At 37.0% G+C, this 19889-nt stretch overlaps 1 protein-coding gene across 2 annotated transcripts in view; it reads right to left on the bottom strand.

Annotated features, from left to right (window-relative positions):
* The window catches only part of TMEM260 (transmembrane protein 260), a 70386-nt gene that overhangs the window by 18890 nt on the left and 31607 nt on the right, over positions 1 to 19889 (bottom strand). For both annotated transcript variants that reach the window (XM_007533120.3, XM_060174924.1), the window contains exons 5-11: positions 19272 to 19385; positions 16717 to 16896; positions 14238 to 14278; positions 10368 to 10451; positions 8864 to 8978; positions 7042 to 7211; positions 3775 to 3946 (exon numbers count right to left, since the gene is read on the bottom strand). In XM_007533120.3, the coding sequence (XP_007533182.1) occupies positions 3775 to 3946; positions 7042 to 7211; positions 8864 to 8978; positions 10368 to 10451; positions 14238 to 14278; positions 16717 to 16896; positions 19272 to 19385 (876 nt within the window). The remainder of the gene's footprint in view (positions 1 to 3774; positions 3947 to 7041; positions 7212 to 8863; positions 8979 to 10367; positions 10452 to 14237; positions 14279 to 16716; positions 16897 to 19271; positions 19386 to 19889) is intronic.

Raw genomic sequence — 19889 nt, forward strand, 5'->3', positions numbered from 1 at the left:
CATGGATTGGAAGAATAAATATCATCAAAATGAACATTCTCCCCAGAGCCATATACAAATTTAATGCAATACCCATCAAAGTTCCACCAAGCTTCTTTAAGAGAATAGAACAAACACTACAATCATTTATCTGGAACCTGAAAACACCTAGAATTGCCAAAACCATCTTGAGGAAAAGAAACAGAAATGGAGGCATCACACTCCCAGACCTTAAACTATATTATAAAGCCATCATCATCAAAACAGCATGGTACTGGAACAAAAATAGGCACACAGACCAGTGGAACAGAATTGAAAGCCCAGAAGTAAATCCCAACACCTATGGGCATCTAATCTTTGATAAGGGGGCCCAAAGGATTAAATGGAAGAAGGAGGCTCTCTTCAATAAATGGTGCTGGGAAAACTGGGTTGAAACATGCAGAAGAATGAAATTGAACCACTTTATCTCACCAGAAACAAAAATCAACTCCAAATGGATCAAAGACCTAGATGTCAGACCAGAAACAATCAAATACTTAGAGGAAAACATTGGTAAAACACTTTCCCATCTACACCTCAAGGATATCTTTGATGAATCAAACCCAATTGCAAGGAAGACCAAAGTAGAAACAAACCAATGGGACTACATCAAATTGAAAAGCTTCTGCACATCCAAAGAAACAATTAAACAAACAGAGAGACCCCTCACAGAATGGGAGAAGATCTTCACATGCCAGACATCAGACAAGAAACTAATCACCAAAATATATAAAGAGCTCAGCAAACTTAGCACCAAAAAAGCAAATGACCCCATCCAAAAATGGGCAGAGGAAATGAACAAAACACTCACCACAGAGGAGATCCAAAAGGCTAACAAACATATGAAAAACTGCTCTAGGTCACTGATTGTCAGAGAAATGCAAATTAAGACAACACTAAGATACCACCTCACTCCTGTAAGAATGGCATACATCAAAAAGGACAGCAGCAACAAATGCTGGAGAGGATGTGGGGACAGAGGAACCCTTTTACATTGCTGGTGGGAATGTAAATTGGTACAGCCTCTGTGGAGAGCAGTCTGGAAAACCCTCAGAAGGCTAGACATGGACCTTCCATATGACCCAATAATTCCTCTCCTGGGGTTATACCCCAAGGACTCCATAACACCCAACCAAAAAGAGGTGTGTACTCCTATGTTCATAGCAGCACAATTCATAATAGCTAAAACCTGGAAGCAACCCAGGTGCCCAACAACAGATGAATGGCTGAGAAAGCTGTGGTATATATACACAATGGAATACTATGCAGCTATCAAGAACAATGAACCCACCTTCTCTGACCCATCTTGGACAGAGCTAGAAGGAATTATGTTAAGTGAACTGAGTCAGAAAGTTAAAGATGAGTATGGGATGATCCCACTCATCAACAGAAGCTGACTTAGAAGATCTGAAAGGGAAACTAAAAGCAGGACCTGATCAAATTGTAAGTAGGGCACCAAAGAAAAAACCCAGTGGTGAGGGGTAGACATGTAGCTTTCTGGGCCAGTGGGGGGTGGGAATGGGCGGGAGGGATGGGTCACGGTCCTTTGGTGATGGGAATGGTGTTTATGTACACTCCTAGCAAAATGTAGACATATAAATCAGTAGTTAATTAATATGAGAGGGGGAAATCAATTGTATGTCTCAAAGGTTCTCAGGAGACAAACTGAATCTTTTTAATAGATAGGCTACGTATTCGATATGCGGACTCTCTCAAAAGCCTAGACCAAGTAGATTGGAGGCTTCCAATAGCACAGCTATATACAAGATACTGGGTACTGTACAGCAAACCATAACAAAGGGACTTTTCAAAGTTAACCCAATTAACAAATAATGTGATGATAATATTAACTATTGATTGTCTTTTTGAACCCTAAGACAGCAGGAACCTCACATCTTCACTATAGAGCCCCTACTTCCCCCAGTCCTGGCACCCATGGATAGGGCTCACTTTCCCGTATGCTTCTCCCAATCCATACCAAATAATATTGCATCCGCCGATCACAACCTAACCAAAGCAACGATTGCCATCTCAACATGCTTCACCTCAGAGTGTATCCAGAGACTTCACGTGTGGAATGACAACCCTTCAGCTTCATTACTCGGGTGAGACCTTTCCTTTTATAGTACACTCTAATTTCATCTCAGGTAGTTCACTTTCTAACAAAGTCCCATAACCTAGACATACACCAGTTTCTGTGAGAGAGAGCGTATGCGCACACGTATCCATAAACTACTGCAAAATATATACCTGAAAGCAGGATTACACTAGAGTTTGCAGTGAGTACCTCCCCAACACTTCCTCTCCACTATTCCAATCTTGGGATCCATGTTTGCTCAACAAATTGTTTGGCTTTGTATGTTAACTCTCTTTTCAATCACCAGGTTCCAGATGCCACCAGGATGCTGGCTAGGCTTCCCTGGATTGAAGACCCCACCAATGTGTCCTGGAGCTCAGCTTCCCCAGAGACACACCTTACTAGGGAAAGAGAGAGGCAGACTGGGAGTATGGACCGACCAGTCAACGCCCATGTTCAGCGGGGAAGCAATTACAGAAGCCAGACCCTCTACCTTCTGCAACCCTCAACGACCCTGGGTCCATGCTCCCAGAGGGCTAGAGAATGGGAAGGCTATCATGGGAGAGGGTGGGTTATGGGGATTGGGTGGTGGAAATTGTGTGGAGTTGTACCCCTCCTACCTTATGCTTTTGTTCACTAATCCTTTCTTAAATTAAAAATTTAAATAAAAAAAAAAAAAAAAAAAAAAAAAAAAAAAAAAAAGCACTACTTGAATAAGTAGGCTTATGTTTTAACTTCTGTAAGTCATCTAAATAGCATTCTGATTCTGACCAGATAGTTCAGGGCATTAATCTGTTTATTCCCCTTTGCTAGTGATAGTTTGGGAATGGACATTTGACATAATACTGGTTAGTGGTGATCTGTTTGGGGCTTTTGAGGCATATACGTTTTTACATCTCCCAATGAAAGGAGAGAGAATGAGAAAGGCTCCAGAAGAAGCACTGAATTTTCTAAAAGGTGGGTGGGTACAATAAGATCTATTTATTTTATCAAATAAAGAGAAACACCAGACAACTGCTCAGATCTGGCATATGTGGTACTGAGCATGGACTCTGGGCCCTCATACATTTAAGTTCTGAGCATGGTATCTCGGAGTCTACACTTCTGGATATGATGTTCAGAACTGCACAAGAAAGAAGCAACTCATATGGCCATTTACCAATGAAAATAAATAATGTGACCTTCATTCTAAAAAAGATCAGGAAATGGTAGCAATCCCTAGTTAAAAAATAGTCCGGGGGTATGTGGTATCATATTTTACCATACACAAGGACCTGGGTTCAAGCCCCAGCTCCCCACTTGTAGACGAAACACTTTATGAGCAGTGAAGCAGGTCTGCAGGTGTCTATCTTTCACTTTCTTTCTTAGTCTTACCCCTTCCCTCTCAATTTCTTTGTCCTGTCAAATAAAATAGAAAGTGGGGGGTGAGAATAGAAAAAAATGGACCCCCAGGAGCAGTGGATTCATTGTGTAGGCACCAAGCCCCAGCAATAATCCTGGTGACCATTTAAAAAAGAAAAGTCCTGGCACATGATGGTGAAAAAGGATCATTGGTGGAGGAGTGTTCTTCAAATACCTATCACAGGAGGTGAGATGTTGTACCCATGTATCAACAAGTATACTGTAGACTATTAGCCCCCTAATAAAGTAATAAATAAAAGTTTCAACATTTAACTTACTTCCTGATCCACTAATGAAATATCTGGCCTCAATCCCTCACAATAATGCATATAACGGAGAGAATTCCCTGGCAGGTCTCCTCTGAGTAAGATAATTGCATCAGGAGGCATAGAGAATAGAAGATTCTTTGCAAATTTATTGATCACGTAGTTGGTTCTTTGGTCACAGATGCTAAATAAAAGGATCACAAAACACTAAGTTAACCACAATAATAGTAATAAAAATGTCAGTTTCCAATTCATTTATTCCCATCATATGATCTATACTTAATGTTTTACACGATTCTAATAGAAAATTCATATATTTGATAAAAGAATGTATCATTTAAAATAAATTATGTAAATGAAAAAAAACCGCAACAAACTTCTTTCACAAAAAGGGAATAAAGGCCAGGTGGTAGCACACCCAGTAAACTATACACAGTAGCCAGGTTCCCAGCTACAGGGGGAAGCTTCACAGGTGGTGAAGCAGTGTTGCTAAAAGGTGAGTGGGTACATTAAGATTTATTTATTTTATGAGTGAGGCAAAGAGAAAGAGGAACACCAGAGCACTGCTCAGATCTGGCATATATGGTACTGGGCATGGACTCCGAAGTCCACTGGAAGCAGTGTTGCAACTCCCCCTCTCTATACCATTCTCAGTTTCTCTATATGCTATCAAATAAAACAAAAGGGGGGGGGGAAGGAATGGCCTCCAGGGGCAGTGGATTTGTCATGCAGGCACTGAGCCCCAATGATAATCATGGTGGCAATTAAAATAAAAGTACTGTATTTGTGCTCTAGTTCTCCTTTTTCTTTTTTTTTTATTGTTGTATCTATTATTGATGTCATCATTGTTGGATAGGACAGAGAGACATGGAGAGAGGAGGGGAAGACAGAGAGGGGGAGAGAAAGACAGACACCTGCAGACCTGCTTCACTGCCTGTGAAGCGACTCCCCTGCAGGTGGGGAGCCAGGGGCTCGAACTGGGATCCTTTACTGGTCCTTTCACTTTGCGCCACATGCGCTTAACCCACTGCGCTACCGCCCGGCTCCCAAGTTCTCCTTTTTCTTACAGTCAACAATATTTATACACTTTTCCCATATTTGGGAGTTACTCTCTTCCTTGATCCAGCTTTCTAGCCATTTTTCCAGCCATGACATCATCTCCCCAGACAATAACCTGGGTCCATCTGCATATCATATGTCAGGCTCAGGAAAAAACAAAGTCATGGCCCCCTTGGAATATACCTAAACTAGACCTATTAGCTATTTCCAAAACAGACTCCCCAAATCTTCATCTGCAATATTCTTGGCTTTAGGTTAATGATTAGTCATCAATTTGTTTGGCTTTATATGTTAACTCTTTTTTTTTCAGCCACCAGGTTCCAGATGCTACCATGATGCCAACTGGACTTCCCTAGGCAGATGACCCCACCAATGTGTCCTGGAGCTTTGCTCCCCCAGAGCTCTGCCCCACCAGGGAAAGAGAGAGACAGGCTTGGAATATGGATCAACCTGTTAACGCCCATGTTTAGCGGGGAAGCAATTATAGAAGCCAGACCTTCCACCTTCTGCATCCCAAAATGACCCTGGGTCCATATTCCCAAAAGGTTAAAGAATAGGAAAGCTATCAAGGAAGGCGATAGGATATGGAGTTCTGGTGGTGGGAACTGTGTGGAGCTGTACTCCTCTTATCCTATGGTCTTGTCAGTGTTTCCTTTTTATAAATAAAAATAAAAAAACATTTAAAATAGATTTGTACAGCCCTTGCTTCACCACTCATGAAGCTTTCCTCCTGAAGGTGGGGGCCAGAGGCTTTTAGCCTTGTGTACTGTAACAAGTGCTTAACCAGGTATGCCACCACCTGGCTCTGAGTAGTTTCTTTCTTTCTAGGCATTACTTATCAGTAACACCAGTGTACAACTTTTTTTTTTTTTGCAGACCAGTGAAGGAGTGTCTAAAAATCAAAGAAAAATTGGCATTTCTTTCAGCTTTTCGTGAAGTGAGAAAATGACTACAAGAGAGTAAAAGCAACAAAAAACCAGAACAAGTACTGTCCTCCCTGTACTTTATCAGGTCCACTCTAATAAATGGATCATAAAGCAAATAAAGACTTTGAGGAAAAAAATAAATCTCTTTGCCTTGACAATAGATGCATGTTTTCTACTATGAGCTCCTACTTTGCAAGGTGATGCCTCACACTGCCACCCAGCAAAGTTGCCATCTATTCCACTCATCTGAGGCAAACAAAAGAAAACCACCCAGACCGTGCAGGCATCCATAGTGTTGAGCCTGGATTGCCTAAAGACTTTTGAATCAGGATTCTGTGATTCAACAGAAAACAAAAACAAAAACAAGAATAAAAACAAAAACAGACAAGGTTAGGAAACACACTGTGGGTTTTACAAAGTCTCCTTGAGTTAGCAATGGAGCTTTGTATAAGTTGTGCTCTCCCACAAGGCCTCCTGGTGATGGGAAGATTGCCTGTGGCCCGCTGCTATAAAGAACATTGGCTTTTAAGGTTTTAAAGTTAAGTAGGAGGGGACATTTCATCTTATAAAATCAATTAACCAATGAAATTAAGCAAGAAAATCTCAATATAACAAAACTCTGGTGAACTCTTCCACTTTATAACCTTAACTCTATTCTGCTGGAAGTAAATGAACTATCATCTACATGATATGTGAATGTGACATCTTTCAAGTTAGACCAAGATTGTCATTGCAAAGATTATTAAGCCGATTTATGAAACTTCATCTAATATTAACAATGCATAAGGGTTAAAAAAAACTTTTAAAAGCTGTATCTTAAACAACCAGTATCATAGTGAACTAGATAAGAGCCAGATATTACTCAAAAGATAAAATATTTGAAGCATAAAGTGAACTATTTTAGTTCACATGCACCACCCCAACCTTTTTTTTTTTTATTTACTTTATTTTTGAGAGAGATGCAGAGAGAGAAAGACACAGAGGCAAATACCAGAGCACTGCACAGTTCTGGCTTATTGTGGTGTGGGGGATTGAAACTGGGATTTCGGAATCTCAGGCATGAGAGTCTCTTTGCATAACCATTATGCTATCTACCCCCACCCCACCCCAACCTTTGTTTGCCATGCTCTGAAACTCATGCTGAGGTTCTAGTTTAAAAAGTTGAAGACAGACTGCATCAGACCAAGTTGCCTCGCTTTGGAAATCAATGGAAGTTGAAGATGAAATAAAGTCCTAGAATTTAAACATGCAAATTCTCCGACATTAATGTTACTTTTCACAAATCATGTGTTACCTGTAATTAGAATAAATTTGGTAAGTTACAAAAAGAGTTGCTGAGAGCCATTCCAGACACTGAAGCCTGTCGGTCTTCAGCACTCGGTTACTTTCAGAAGCAAGGGCAGCCAAACCAACGCCAGCAAGGACAGCCACCACTGCATTGCTCTGCATCCAGAATCGCTCCACCTGTGAAAGATATATGTGGTATGTCCACTTGGCTGGCGCACAAATCATTCTGCTATTTAATATATTTTGAAAATACACGCATACAACTAACTGCCTCTGCCTACAGGTTCTTGTTAACTGACTTCCTTAATTCAATGCCCTGCCATTTTATTTTCTATTTTTTAAACACACTTCCTTCCTAGTTTGAAACATGCAACGCCCTTATTGTACCAACACATTCTTTTCAGTACTATGGGCTTCCCTTAAACTTTATTTCCACAATATATATAAAGTGGAAGAGAAATGCTTTTTACTACTCCCACGTGAAGAAGCTCCACTAGTATAAAGGCCTGACCTTCCTCAACCCTTTAACTGACTTCTTTTTTTTTCCCCCTTTTGTTGCCCTTGTTGTTTTTTATTGTTGTAGTTATTATTGTTGTTGTCATTGCTGAATAAGACAGAGAGAAATGGAAAGAGGAGGGGGAGACAGAGAGGGGAAGAGAAAGAAAGACAGACACCTGCTTCACCACCTGTGAAGTGACTCCCCTGTAGGTGGGGAGCAGGGGGCTTGAACCAGGATCCTGACGCAAGTTCTTGCACTTTGCACCACCTGTGCTTAACCCACTGCGCTACTGCCCGACTCCCACAGACTTGATTGGGGAGACTAGGAGCTGTGATTTGGCCCACATAGACCTTTCTTTCTACTCTTTTTCTTGAAAGTGAGCTGTCCACAGACAGTATTTGCACACAAGCAGATTCTGAGTCTATGGCCACAGAAGGGTGGGGGCAGAAAGAGTCCTGCTCTGTGCAGCACTGCCTGTGACTAGTGGGTTAAGTCAGAATTTGGAGATGGAGGGTAAGGAAGACCCTGCCACCATTACAAATTCTACAGGCTCAGCTTATCTTGTGATAAAAGTGGTTCTCCTACCATCTTAAGATTTATCTGGTTTCTTAACTGGTTTAGAACTTAAGCAGTTAGGTAGGGTATTACTTATTAGTTATATAATCTTCTGAAAACACACATACACACACACACCCTAACAGATGGTTTTGACTATTAAATAGTGCTATCTCACTTATCTCTTAGAGTTTCTATCAAAAAATAAATTATTATTTAAGAAAACTTCAGGGAGTCGGGCTAGCACAGCGGGTTAAGCGCACGTGGTGCAAAGCGCAAGGACCGGCCTAAGGATCCTGGTTTGAACCCTTGGCTCCCCACCTGCAGGGGAGTTGCTTCACAGGCGGTGAAGCAGGTCTGCAGGTGTCTATCTTTCTCTCCCCCTCTCTGTCCTATCCAACAGTGACAAGATCAATAACAACAACAATAATAGCTACAACAATAAAACAAGGGCAACAAAAGGGAATAAAAAAAATAAATATTTTAAAAAAAGAAACTTCAGGAGAGATGTAGCTACATTTATATCTGCAAGCATACATATGAATAACTTAAATCTGCTTTGCATTTATTTTTCCACTTAACTATTATATTTACTGAACACTAAAAAGAGGCTATAGACTTGCCAGTTCAGTAATGTAAGCTATTTATAATAATGCACATATAACTTTAAAGATTTCTGAGATAAGTTTCTTTTTAGAAGATTCATAAAAGAGAGATTTGCTCATTGTTCACAACTTATGCTCAAATGATATATGTATATATAAATAAAACTTACCACACCCATGAAAAGTGGTTTTGAAATATCTAAATTTGCTCTCCAAGCAAAGAACAATGAATAAATGAAAAACATTCCAGTAAAAAGCCATACTAATGATGGATTCTGTCTGTCCCTATAAACATGAAAATATGTCCAAAATTACTTACATGTATGAGTATCAATAACAATACACAGTTTTTAACTATAGGAGTAATATTTGGACTCATAACACTACATTTTTAAGCAGGAGTAGAGAAAGATCTCAGTGGTATCAATGTTACCTCAATGTTATCAATGTTAGTTGTCTGAGTTGCAACAGACAACTAAAATAGATGCTAGACATAGTACTACATAGAATGAGCAACTTAATTTGAAAGCAGAAAAATGTATACAGTTAAAACTTTTAGCAATAAGGAAATGGGCAGTGGTGCACACATATTACAATATGCAAGGGCCTGGGGTACAAGCCCCCAGCCCCCTCCACAGGGGGAAAGCTCTGTGAAGAGTGATGCAGTGTTGCAGGTGTCTCTTTTCTCTCCCTCTTCCCTTTCAAATTCTCTGCCTCTATCCAATAAATGAGAAAAATTAGTTAATAAAAAACTTGCAGAAATCTAAGTTAATTTAATCTTGTCAAATTCAAGGCATATTTAAACATACACAAAATAATATCAGATAACAAAATAGTGAGAAATCGTAATGATGGTAAGAATGTAAGTTCAATCTTGAAAAATAAGTTAACCGGAAAATTCATTAATAGCCTTGAGATACTGACATTCAATGACATAGTACTAGACATATAAATAAATATATTTAAGCAATATCAGAAATGTGTAAAGAAATTAATGGATAAAGATAAATTTATGTTGCTTATAGTAATGGTAAGAATAGAAACAATCTAAAGATTTTCAAGTTGGGAAATATTTAAATTAATTCTGCTATGTAACAGAATGGAACATTATATAGACATTTAGATAATTTAAATATTTTCATGATCTGGGGGAAATGTTTGCAATACAATGCTAAGTTTTAAGGAAACAGACTACAAGTATAGAATGGAAAAGGATAACAATATAATGTTAAGGAAACATAACTATAAATGTAAATACATAAATAAACTTACATAAAATACATCAACACTCTAGAAAGCAAATGAACAAAATATTAATGGATATAAGTTTCGCTACTTTTTTAGGTCTTCTTTTGCCTTCAGAGTTTACTTTTATCTTCAGATGAATTTAAATAATTTTTTACTTCTTTTGCAAAACAGTAGACAATAGTTGGATATGAACAGAGGAAGAGATAAAATCAGAAATTTTAGACAGGAAATGACTTGTTAGGGTGTAACATACAGGTCAGTCATTTTTAGATAATTTATAATAAAAAAAGCTAGCAAGAAGTAATATATTCAACTTAAGGGTAAGGTAGGAATATTATTATATATAATGCTAGCAATGTTCTGCAATGACATATGATAGATAAGTACTAATTCAATTAGTGGCCATGGAAAAGAAATATTACTTACTTTCTTGCTAAGCATATGTTTGCCCAAACAGCAAGGGCTTGGACATTGAATGAGAGTTCGGTCCTCATATTTGTTACTTGAGAACTGTAAAATAAAATGTAACTTAATTGCTTACAGAAAACAAATTTGGTTAATCCTAAACAAGATATTCTTTGTAAAACACATCTACTTATGCACTTAATAGTTTATAGAATGAAGACAAATTTTAAAATTATTTTGTCTTTTCTATTTCTGGAGAAAAATTACTACAAGAAAGATTGAAAGAGGTTTTCTATTGTAACATTTTGTTACCAACTATGTAACTCAAGATAGGATCAGAAACAAATAATAATTTTTCTGTGTTTGTGATATTGGTATAGTGTATAGATATTGCAGACCAGTTTTTATCTTTGGTGGCTTTGATAAGTTGTCTTGAGTTTTTGTATTTTCTTCCATCAGTGATATAGACACAGCTTCCAAGTGACTTAGCAGTTGAAAATTAAACTAAGTCAAACAGTTTCCTAGAGTTCTAATCATTGAATTTTCTTATTTATCTTTTTGATTTATGAAAAAAGTAAAGTTAAAAAAGACAGAAGTAATTTCTACCCACTAATCTCTGGGTTATCTTCTTCCTTGAGAGATTTCATTGCTTGTTATATTATCTGATTCAAAAAAGTGTCTAAGAAATCTCAGAGAAAAATATCTTTTATTTTCACTCATTTAAACTAAATTATTCCATTAATTGATAAGCATTTGTCAGGTGTTATCTGACATACAGGTCAGTAATTTTTAGATAATTTATAATAAAAATAAAGCTAGCAAGAAGTAATATATTTAACTTAAGGGTAAGGTAGAATATTTCAGGTGTTATCTGACTTGGTGAATAATTCTAGTTTTCAAAAAGGAAGTGATTCCATACACCATCTCAAAGAACTTTATTCTTCCTACTGGCAGTTTTAGTGAAGAAAATGTGATACCATAATTATGGTAACCACACAATGTGCATTTACTAATGGAGACTCATCTACTATGAGGAGATAACCTTGTTCATTTTCAAATACACTTGAAAAATTGATTCCAGCATGAGGCCCCATTTCAAGCAGAAAGGAATGAAGTCAGTCTCAAAATTAATTCTTTGAGATCTGTTGCTTAAATGTAAGCTCTAAAACATGGTCACTGCCTAGGGTTAGATTCAATAATTTCCTTGTACAGGATTGCAATTTAGAGATATGCATGAGGAAAGAATTTAATTTGCTTGACTGGAAAAGGGTAGATGATTAGGTTTTATCATTTTGAAGGGTTTTCTAGTAAGTTAATTATAAGTTGCCTTTCTCGAGACTCCTGTCCACCTGAAACAATTAACGCCTAGAAATTTTCTCACCCAGTCAAGAGTGCTAGGATTATGCCTTCATTCTACATTGTAATTTGGCTTGAACAGTGTGAGTGTGAATGGTCAACACTTTGCCAAGTTTTTTTCTAGCTATATAACTTAACTAACATGATTTCATTATAAAGAAAGCCTTTGGGGTTTCCCATAAATGGCTTTTATGTGCAACTAATGAAAGTTAGATACATGGTACAGAATTATTCTAAAGAGTTCCTTTAGGGGGACCAGGTGGTGGTACACCTGGTTGAGCGCACATTATAATGCACAAGGACCTGGGTTCGAGCCCCCAGACCCTACCTGCAGGAGGAAAGCTTTGTGAGTGGTGAAGCAGTGTTACAGGTGTCCTTTGTCTTTCTCCCTATCTCCCCCTTCCTCTTAATTTCTGCCTGTCTCTATGAAATAAAGATAATAATACTAATAAGTACTAATGAGTTCTTTGAGGACTTGGGTTGGATTTATTCAATCAAAATATAGAAAGGAGTAGATGGTAAGTCTTTGAACATGCAGCAAAGAAGAATAAGGTAAAAGTCCAGAGATATTGATAAAGCTGTCTTTATTTTTAAGAGGGAACTAAACTTAATGCTACTTTTTTTCCCCAAACAGAAAAACAAGTCACAAAACCTCAATCAAACATAAAAAAGAAATACTGAAAATAGTGAGAACCATCATAAAGTAATATGAGAATAAATAGTACCAGGAAAATATTTTCAAGATATGGTGAAAACAAAGACCAGCAGGTTAATAATACAGTCTATATATTCCTTTTAAGAAAGGAATCAAAAGTATTGGAAAGATAAAGACATATGCTATTGGATTAATGACAGTGCTAATCTCCATATGTTAAAATTATAGGTGATTTAGTTTCCTGTTTTTGGCAAACTATACTTTCTGAGTTTTCTATAGTAGCTATATCTTTTTTTTTTTTTAATAGGAGGAGGGTCACTTGAAAAGAAGAATAGAAGGAAGCAAGAAAGTTAACAAATAAAACAGAAATTGTGAGAATCTATGAACTTCCTCATGAGAGTTGAAATGTTATCCCCCTCTTTTAAAAACTGTATTCACATAGTCCTGCAAACTTCAAAATAGTAATCAGTTAGGAAATAATTCTAGTGTTATAGAAACATATCCTTCCCTAATTTCATATTCAGGATATGATATTAAAAAATCAATGAATTTATATAGATCTTTCAAGGTTCTTTTTTTTTTTTTTCCTCACCACTAAGACTTCTGAGTGGACCCTTTTTTAATTTAATTTTTTTTTAGATAGCAGGTGAAAGACAAAGGAGAGAAAGAGAGTGAAGGAGAAAGCTTCCCTTTTACAAGGTGCTCCCATGTGATGGTATGGGCTTTACCAGTCTTCGCTCTTGGTAAAATGTGTGCTCTACATTTGTAATAGCCCAAAGTTGGAAGCAACCCAGAAACCCAACAATAGATGAGTGGGTAAGAAAGTTGTACATATGCACAGTGGAATACTATGCAGCCATTAAAATGATGAGGTAATCTCCTTTGCAATATTTTGGTCAGAATTTGAAGGTATCATGTTGTATGAGATAAGCCAGAAAGAGAAGGAACAATACCAAATGACCTCACTCATAGGTGGAACTTAAAAAGACAGTAATGAAAAAACACAAGGTGAAACTTATACTGGGTGTAATGTACTGCACCAAAGCAAAGGACTCTGGGGAAGGAGAGAAAGGGATGACATGAAGGGACACTAGGATACTAGTGTATGATGAAAGTGGGGGTTCCTATGTTGGGAAAGCAAGTGTTTCCCACATACTTATCAAGAGGAGATGAGGGCTTGTACCTATATGTCAAAGACTATACTATAAACCATTAGCCCGCCTCCTCCCACCACCACCACCAACAAACATGTGCTCTATCAGGTGAGCCGTTTCCTGGTCACCAAGTTGTCTTAATTTGTAGGTTTTAATGCAAATGTTAATTTTTCAAAGAATGGCAGTAGATGACATATATAAAATATATTTACTTAAGCTGCTTCTAGTAAGGATGTAAAAAAGTATGTAAGTAAAAAAATAAATGTTAAGGACAATCTACAGGAAAAGTTTTAGAGATATTAAATAAAGTAAGATTTGAGAATTAAAAATACAATGTGATACAAGAGAATAATAGCTCAAATTGTGTTAAATACAGTATTCAGAAAACATCTTCAAATGGAAAAAGATATAAAAATCATCAAAAGGAATGTTATCTGTAAAGTAATAATACATTCATTCATTTTGTATTGAATTCAAAGTTGAACATTTTGCTTTTTTAGATTTTAGACTTTAATATTTACCACAGCTGTTAGGCACTGCTCATTGATGATTTATATTACTGAAGGAAATATGACAACATTTAACAGTGTACATACTGTAACTGTTAATTGTAGAGGTGAAAACTCTTCTTGGACATACTGTTCTACAAGAAGATAAACTCAGAAATTCCTAGCATTATTTATAGAAATCAAGAGAGAATTCATTTAAAAATGGTTCCATACTCACAGCAACATCTTAGACATACTCGATCCTGTTTCAGATCTGGCCTAAATGTAAAAAAGAGAAAGTTTATTTGTAGTCATTAAAGTAAAGTTTTGTTAGACTATTGTATTTTAACTATCTTGATATAAAAGATGCATGCTTTAAATAACCCAGGCAGTAACTTTTCAAGTCTTTGTATCAGTGCCTCATTCATTTTTTAAAAAGAAGTAAGTGAAAACTAAACATGGGCAGGCTTTAGGAAGAATTTCATTTCAGAGTAATAATTGGCTAAAAATCAGTTAAACTATTCCAGCAGGATAGATTCCCACATTAATGAATTAATAGACTTTATACTTCATGATAACCTCTAAGTTCTTTTACTTTATTATTAGAGTTCATTATCTACTTTTTAGTCTAAAATGTAATAATTATGTGTGAATTACACACATTTCTAATCTGGAATGGCCTTCAAACTATATAAATTAAAATATGTATTTATTTCATGAGAGTAAGAGTGATCTCAGCAGTATTCCAGCATATGTAGCACCAAAGACTGAACTTGGAATTCAATCTGAACTAAGCATGCACGTCATGTACCATACCCACTAAGCCACCTCCCTCGCTGATTACACGATATTTTTATGGAATAACCAGTATAAGTAGACCATAGCATAAATTTAAAGTATTAAACATGAAATAAAAATATTAGCGTATTATTAACAATTTTTATTATTAAATATCTTCTACATACAAACAATAAAACTTATTGTATACTTAAGGGATGAAGGGATTTTGAAATCTATAAACCAGCCAATCACTTAAGAAAGAAGAGACCAAGAGTCGGGCTGTAGCACAGGGGGTTAAGCGCACATGGCGCAAAGCGCAAGGACTGGCATAAAGATCCCGGTTCGAGCCCCGGCTCCCCACCTGCAGGGGGAGCCGCTTCATAGGCGGTGAAGCAGGTCTGCAGGTGTCTATCTTTCTCTCCCCCTCTCTGTCTTCCCCTCCTCTCTCCATTTTTCTCTGTTCTATCCAGCAACAGCGACAACAATAATAACTACAACAATTAAACAACAAGGGCAACAAAAGGGAATAAATAAATAAATAAATGTTAAAAAAAAAAAAAGAAAGAAGAGACCACAAAGATATTCCTCATGAATACAAAATCCCACAAAGCCCTCACAGCTTTCACTTTTCCCCCAATGCTAAGTACTACACTGAATTTTGCGTTAATTATTCCTCAGCTTCGTACAAATATATGATTTTGCTCCTCTTACATGGTTGTAATTTTGTCTAAATTATGTATATTGTATTCTGAGAGATTACTTTCTTTTTTCTTTCCCGTCTGAAGAGCCTGGGGCCTGATGCATGTGTGGTTTCACTGCTTCCGAGCAACTTTTTCATTCAGATAAGAGACAAAGAGATAGGGAACAACAACACAGTACCAGAGCTTCCCTGGGCTCCTGGCTCCTGACACTCTCACATGGTGCTGAGGTTAGAACCGGAGCCAGGCACATGGCAAGGCATATGTCCTACGTGGTGAGCTATCTTTCCAGTCCTGAGATTAACTTCTTGAGATAAGATACAAAAAGAAAGGAAGGAAGGAAAGAAGGCAGGCAGGCAGGAAGGCAGGAAGGAAGGGAAAAAAACAAAACAAAACAAAACAACAACCTGACAAAGCTGAAAGAAATATCAAATATAACTATGTTAAATTGAAAAAATGATGATCATTTCATTTTTGAAGATAATATGGACAGTAATGACATTTAGTGCCCCCCCCCCCATTTATATTTTATAGAGAACAAAGCTTCTTGAACTTCTTTAGAACACACTGCTTCCAGGCTGGGGAGATAATATGGTTATGCAAAAAAAAGCTTTCACTGCCTCAGGTTCCAAGGTCCCAAGTTCAATCCCCAGCACCAGGATGAGTGAGAGCTGAGCAGTGTTTTTTCTCTCTCTGTGTATACATTTCTCACTCCTTAAATTAAAATATTTTTTTTAAAAAGAACACATTGCTTTCATTTACTAAAATAATGTTTTATGAAGGATTTTATACAGTGTTATAACACTAAATATTAGCAAAAACAATATTCATCAAACATACTTTTCAAAAGTATTTTGGTCAAGGAAATACAACAACTTTGAGTCTTTCCTAAATATTTTTCATCAGAGCAAAAGAGGAATGAAACCCAATACTAAGAAAACTAAAATGTTTCAACTGCTGGTAGCAATTTTTCTTAAGGCTTGTCATTCTGTATTCAGATGAAAAGCAATTTGATGCCAGATTAAGTGATTTCAATTTTGTTTGGAACGTATGTTAAAGGCCATATTCCAAGAAGCAAATCTGTTATATGAATAACTCAAATAAGGATTCTGTTGTAGTCATTGATAAACACTGATTGTTATTTTTAATCAAGGTTCATGCTGAATGTTGAAGCTTTGCTAAGTAGTCCTTAGCTTGGCTAAGTAATGTCCTTAAAAGTGGTTTGTAACATGAACTTACCAGACTGAATGTTCCATATTCTTCCCTGAAGAAATGTGTCAAAAATCCTAGCAGTGTTGTCTGGTCTCCCCATGTCCAACGGGCTTGATTGAGGTAGGATGAAATGGGCAGATAGACATAGGGCAGCAAACCAGCAGAGAAGCACAGGCTCAAGTTCAATGAGAAACCCAGAGAGAGTTCCTGTGTCAGAACAGATTGTTACGTAACTATGTTTACTTTAGTCCATTCATCCTGGAACTTCAAGAATACATCAAAGAAAGCATCAGATATATTTACTCAGAGCTGATCTCTCTATTTATACTAAGTCACCAAAGACTACTATGTTAAATCTTCTCATTACAGTGGATTACTAGAAAATGACATCAGCCTGAACTCTTTTGCATGGAAAGTGAAATCAGAGTGAAGCAAACAGTATTAGCAAAGACTCATGAGCATCATGTTTTTTGTATCCTCTACATTTAAAACCCTGTCATGACATGAAGCATTGCACAGCTGAAATAACACACTTACAGGTGACTACATTCTTTGGATGATTTTGATTATGCCTCCCTCCCCTCCAATACTGTTCTAGCAAGAATTCATTTTATCTTAAAATTAATTTACTTAAAAAAGATCAATTAATTTATTAATGAGAAAAATAAATGGAGGAAGGCTCTCTCTCTCTCAGACATGTTATGACAGGAGTTAAACTTGGGATCTTTTGATGTAAGACAGACACTTTACCTGCTGTACCAACTCCCAGGTCACAAAACTAGGTTTTTAAAAAGCCTCCTAACTTATCAAATGTTTCCCCCACTTAATTTAACAAAAACGATGGGATACTAAAGAAGACAGTACTGGCAAAGTTTCGTAAAGATTTAAGTTCAAAAGAATTAAGATATACCAGAAAGGTTCGAGCAGTGGTTGTTTTTATAATTGGGAAAGGTGGTCTCTTACAAAGAAGGGTAATTCCTATGTGACATTTGAGCAAAAACCAGGAGTTGTATTCATCACAAATAACACAAGCAGTAGACTTATATTCACATTTTAAGTCAACATAAATTAAGATAATATTTTTTTAATTAAAGTACTAATCAGATATTCCTTGGTGGTGATGAGATACACAAAAGTGATGGCATGAAAAAGAGTGTAAGAATAATCAAACAACAAGCCTTTGCTATTATTAAAGGTAGTTTTAAAGAAAGTAAATGTTCATATTTTAGCACTTGACGCATGCTATAAAGTTCAATTTAGAATGGCAAGATGCAATTGCTACAGATTTTCCTTTTTGTGTGAAAATAAGCAGGGAGACAATAACATGAGAGCTATTTTAGAGAATGCAGGAGAGTGGTTCTAAGTCCTAGCTGCACATACATTAGAATCATTTGGGGGGAGATTTTTATTTTATTTTTCTATTTCGCCCTCAGGGTTACTACTGGGGCTCAGTACACAATTCCCCTGGTCCTGTCGCCATTTTTTCTCCTTTTCTTTGAGAGAAGATGAGAGACAAAGATAGGGAAAGTGAGAGAGAAGGAGAAGGAAAGGGAGAAAGAGGCAAAGAAGAGAGACACCTACAGCACAGTCCCACTACTCATGAAGCTTCCATTCTGCACGTGAAGGCCAGGGGCTTAAACCTGGGTCCTCACACAGGGTAACATGTATGCTCTACCAGATGTGCCACCAGCTAGCCTCCTGGGGAGCTTTTATCAAGTTTAGACTTTGGGACTGGGTGGTGGCCCACCTGGTTGAGTGCACATGTTACAATGCTCAAGGGCCTAAGTTCAAGCCCCTGGTCCCCACCTGGAGGAGGAAAACTCTCAAGTAGTGAAGCAATGCTGCAGGTGTCTCTCTCTCTCTCCCTCTCCATCTCCCTGTTCCTTTCAATTTCTGGCTGCATCTATCCAATAAATAAATAAATAAATAAATAAAATAAAGAAATAAAAAAAAAAGTTTAGACCTTACCCTAGAACAATTAAATCAGAATTATTTTAGGGTAGGATCAGTATAAATGTATGTACACATATATACAAACAAATATGTGTATACATGCACACAACCAATCTTTTACTGCTACTAAAAACATTAATTGAACATTTGGAGTTGCAAACAACTGACTCAAAAGTTCTTGTTTTACTGTTTGTTGTCACTGGGGTTTCACTACTCCTGGATGAACTCTGAAAATATATATACAGACAGAGACAAAGGGAAGCAGAAACATCATGGCTCCCCTCAGTGCTGTAGTGCTTCCATGTGGTGTACTAGGGGACTCCAACTTTGGTCTCATTTTTGGTGAAGCCCACCTCCCAGGTGAGTTATCTCACTGACCAGGACTCAGTTCTTTTTGTTGTTGTTGTTATGACCTGGGCTTCACCAATCTAAGCCTATTATTTTTTTCCTGACAGATAGACAGACAGACAGGCAGACAGATAGTCAAGACACAGACAAGACACACACAGACCACAGCATTGGAGTTTCCCCCAGTGTCATGAGAATCGTGTCTTCTAATGCCATAAATGCCATACTGAGCCCAAATAACATATCACAAATTTTCATTTCTAAAAAATTAAAAAACCTACCTTCTGTTTTAAAAGTCGAAAGAGAATCCATGGCACTATGCACAAAACATAGAATACTATTGTGTGCTGATTACATAAGCTAAGACCACAGCAGAAAGCACCAATTTTAGCTATCTGAAAATGAAAGAAAGAAAAAGATAGCTAAGTTTAAAACTTACCTCAAACTGTATGTAAATTCAATAGCTAAAAAATTACCCCTTATACTAACATTAAGTTTTGTTCTGTACCACAGGACAAAAGGTTTAAATCTACCTCTTAGGTACAGTCATATTTTGATAATCACTAATATATATCACCACTCTATTTCTTAACATTGTACAATCATTTTTTAGAGACTCATTTATTTTTATTTATGTATTATCAGAGAGAAGACTAAAAGAGAGAACCCAAGTACTGCTAAGCCCACTGGTGTCAGGGATTGAACCTGTGGCTTCTGAACCCTTAGGCATGTAAGCTGGTGCTCTAACAGGCTGAACAAACTAAAGTTTAGCCATTCTTTCTACTTTACATTCTCTCCTACTAAACAAACAAAAAAAAGTATCACTTTTATTTAGAAACCTAGTTATTTATGAGTACTGTTTCTGTTTTGAACAAGCATTACTTTGATGATTTAAAAAA

The sequence above is a fragment of the Erinaceus europaeus genome, chromosome 16 (genome assembly GCF_950295315.1).
Source record: "Erinaceus europaeus chromosome 16, mEriEur2.1, whole genome shotgun sequence".
NCBI lineage: Eukaryota > Metazoa > Chordata > Mammalia > Eulipotyphla > Erinaceidae > Erinaceus > Erinaceus europaeus.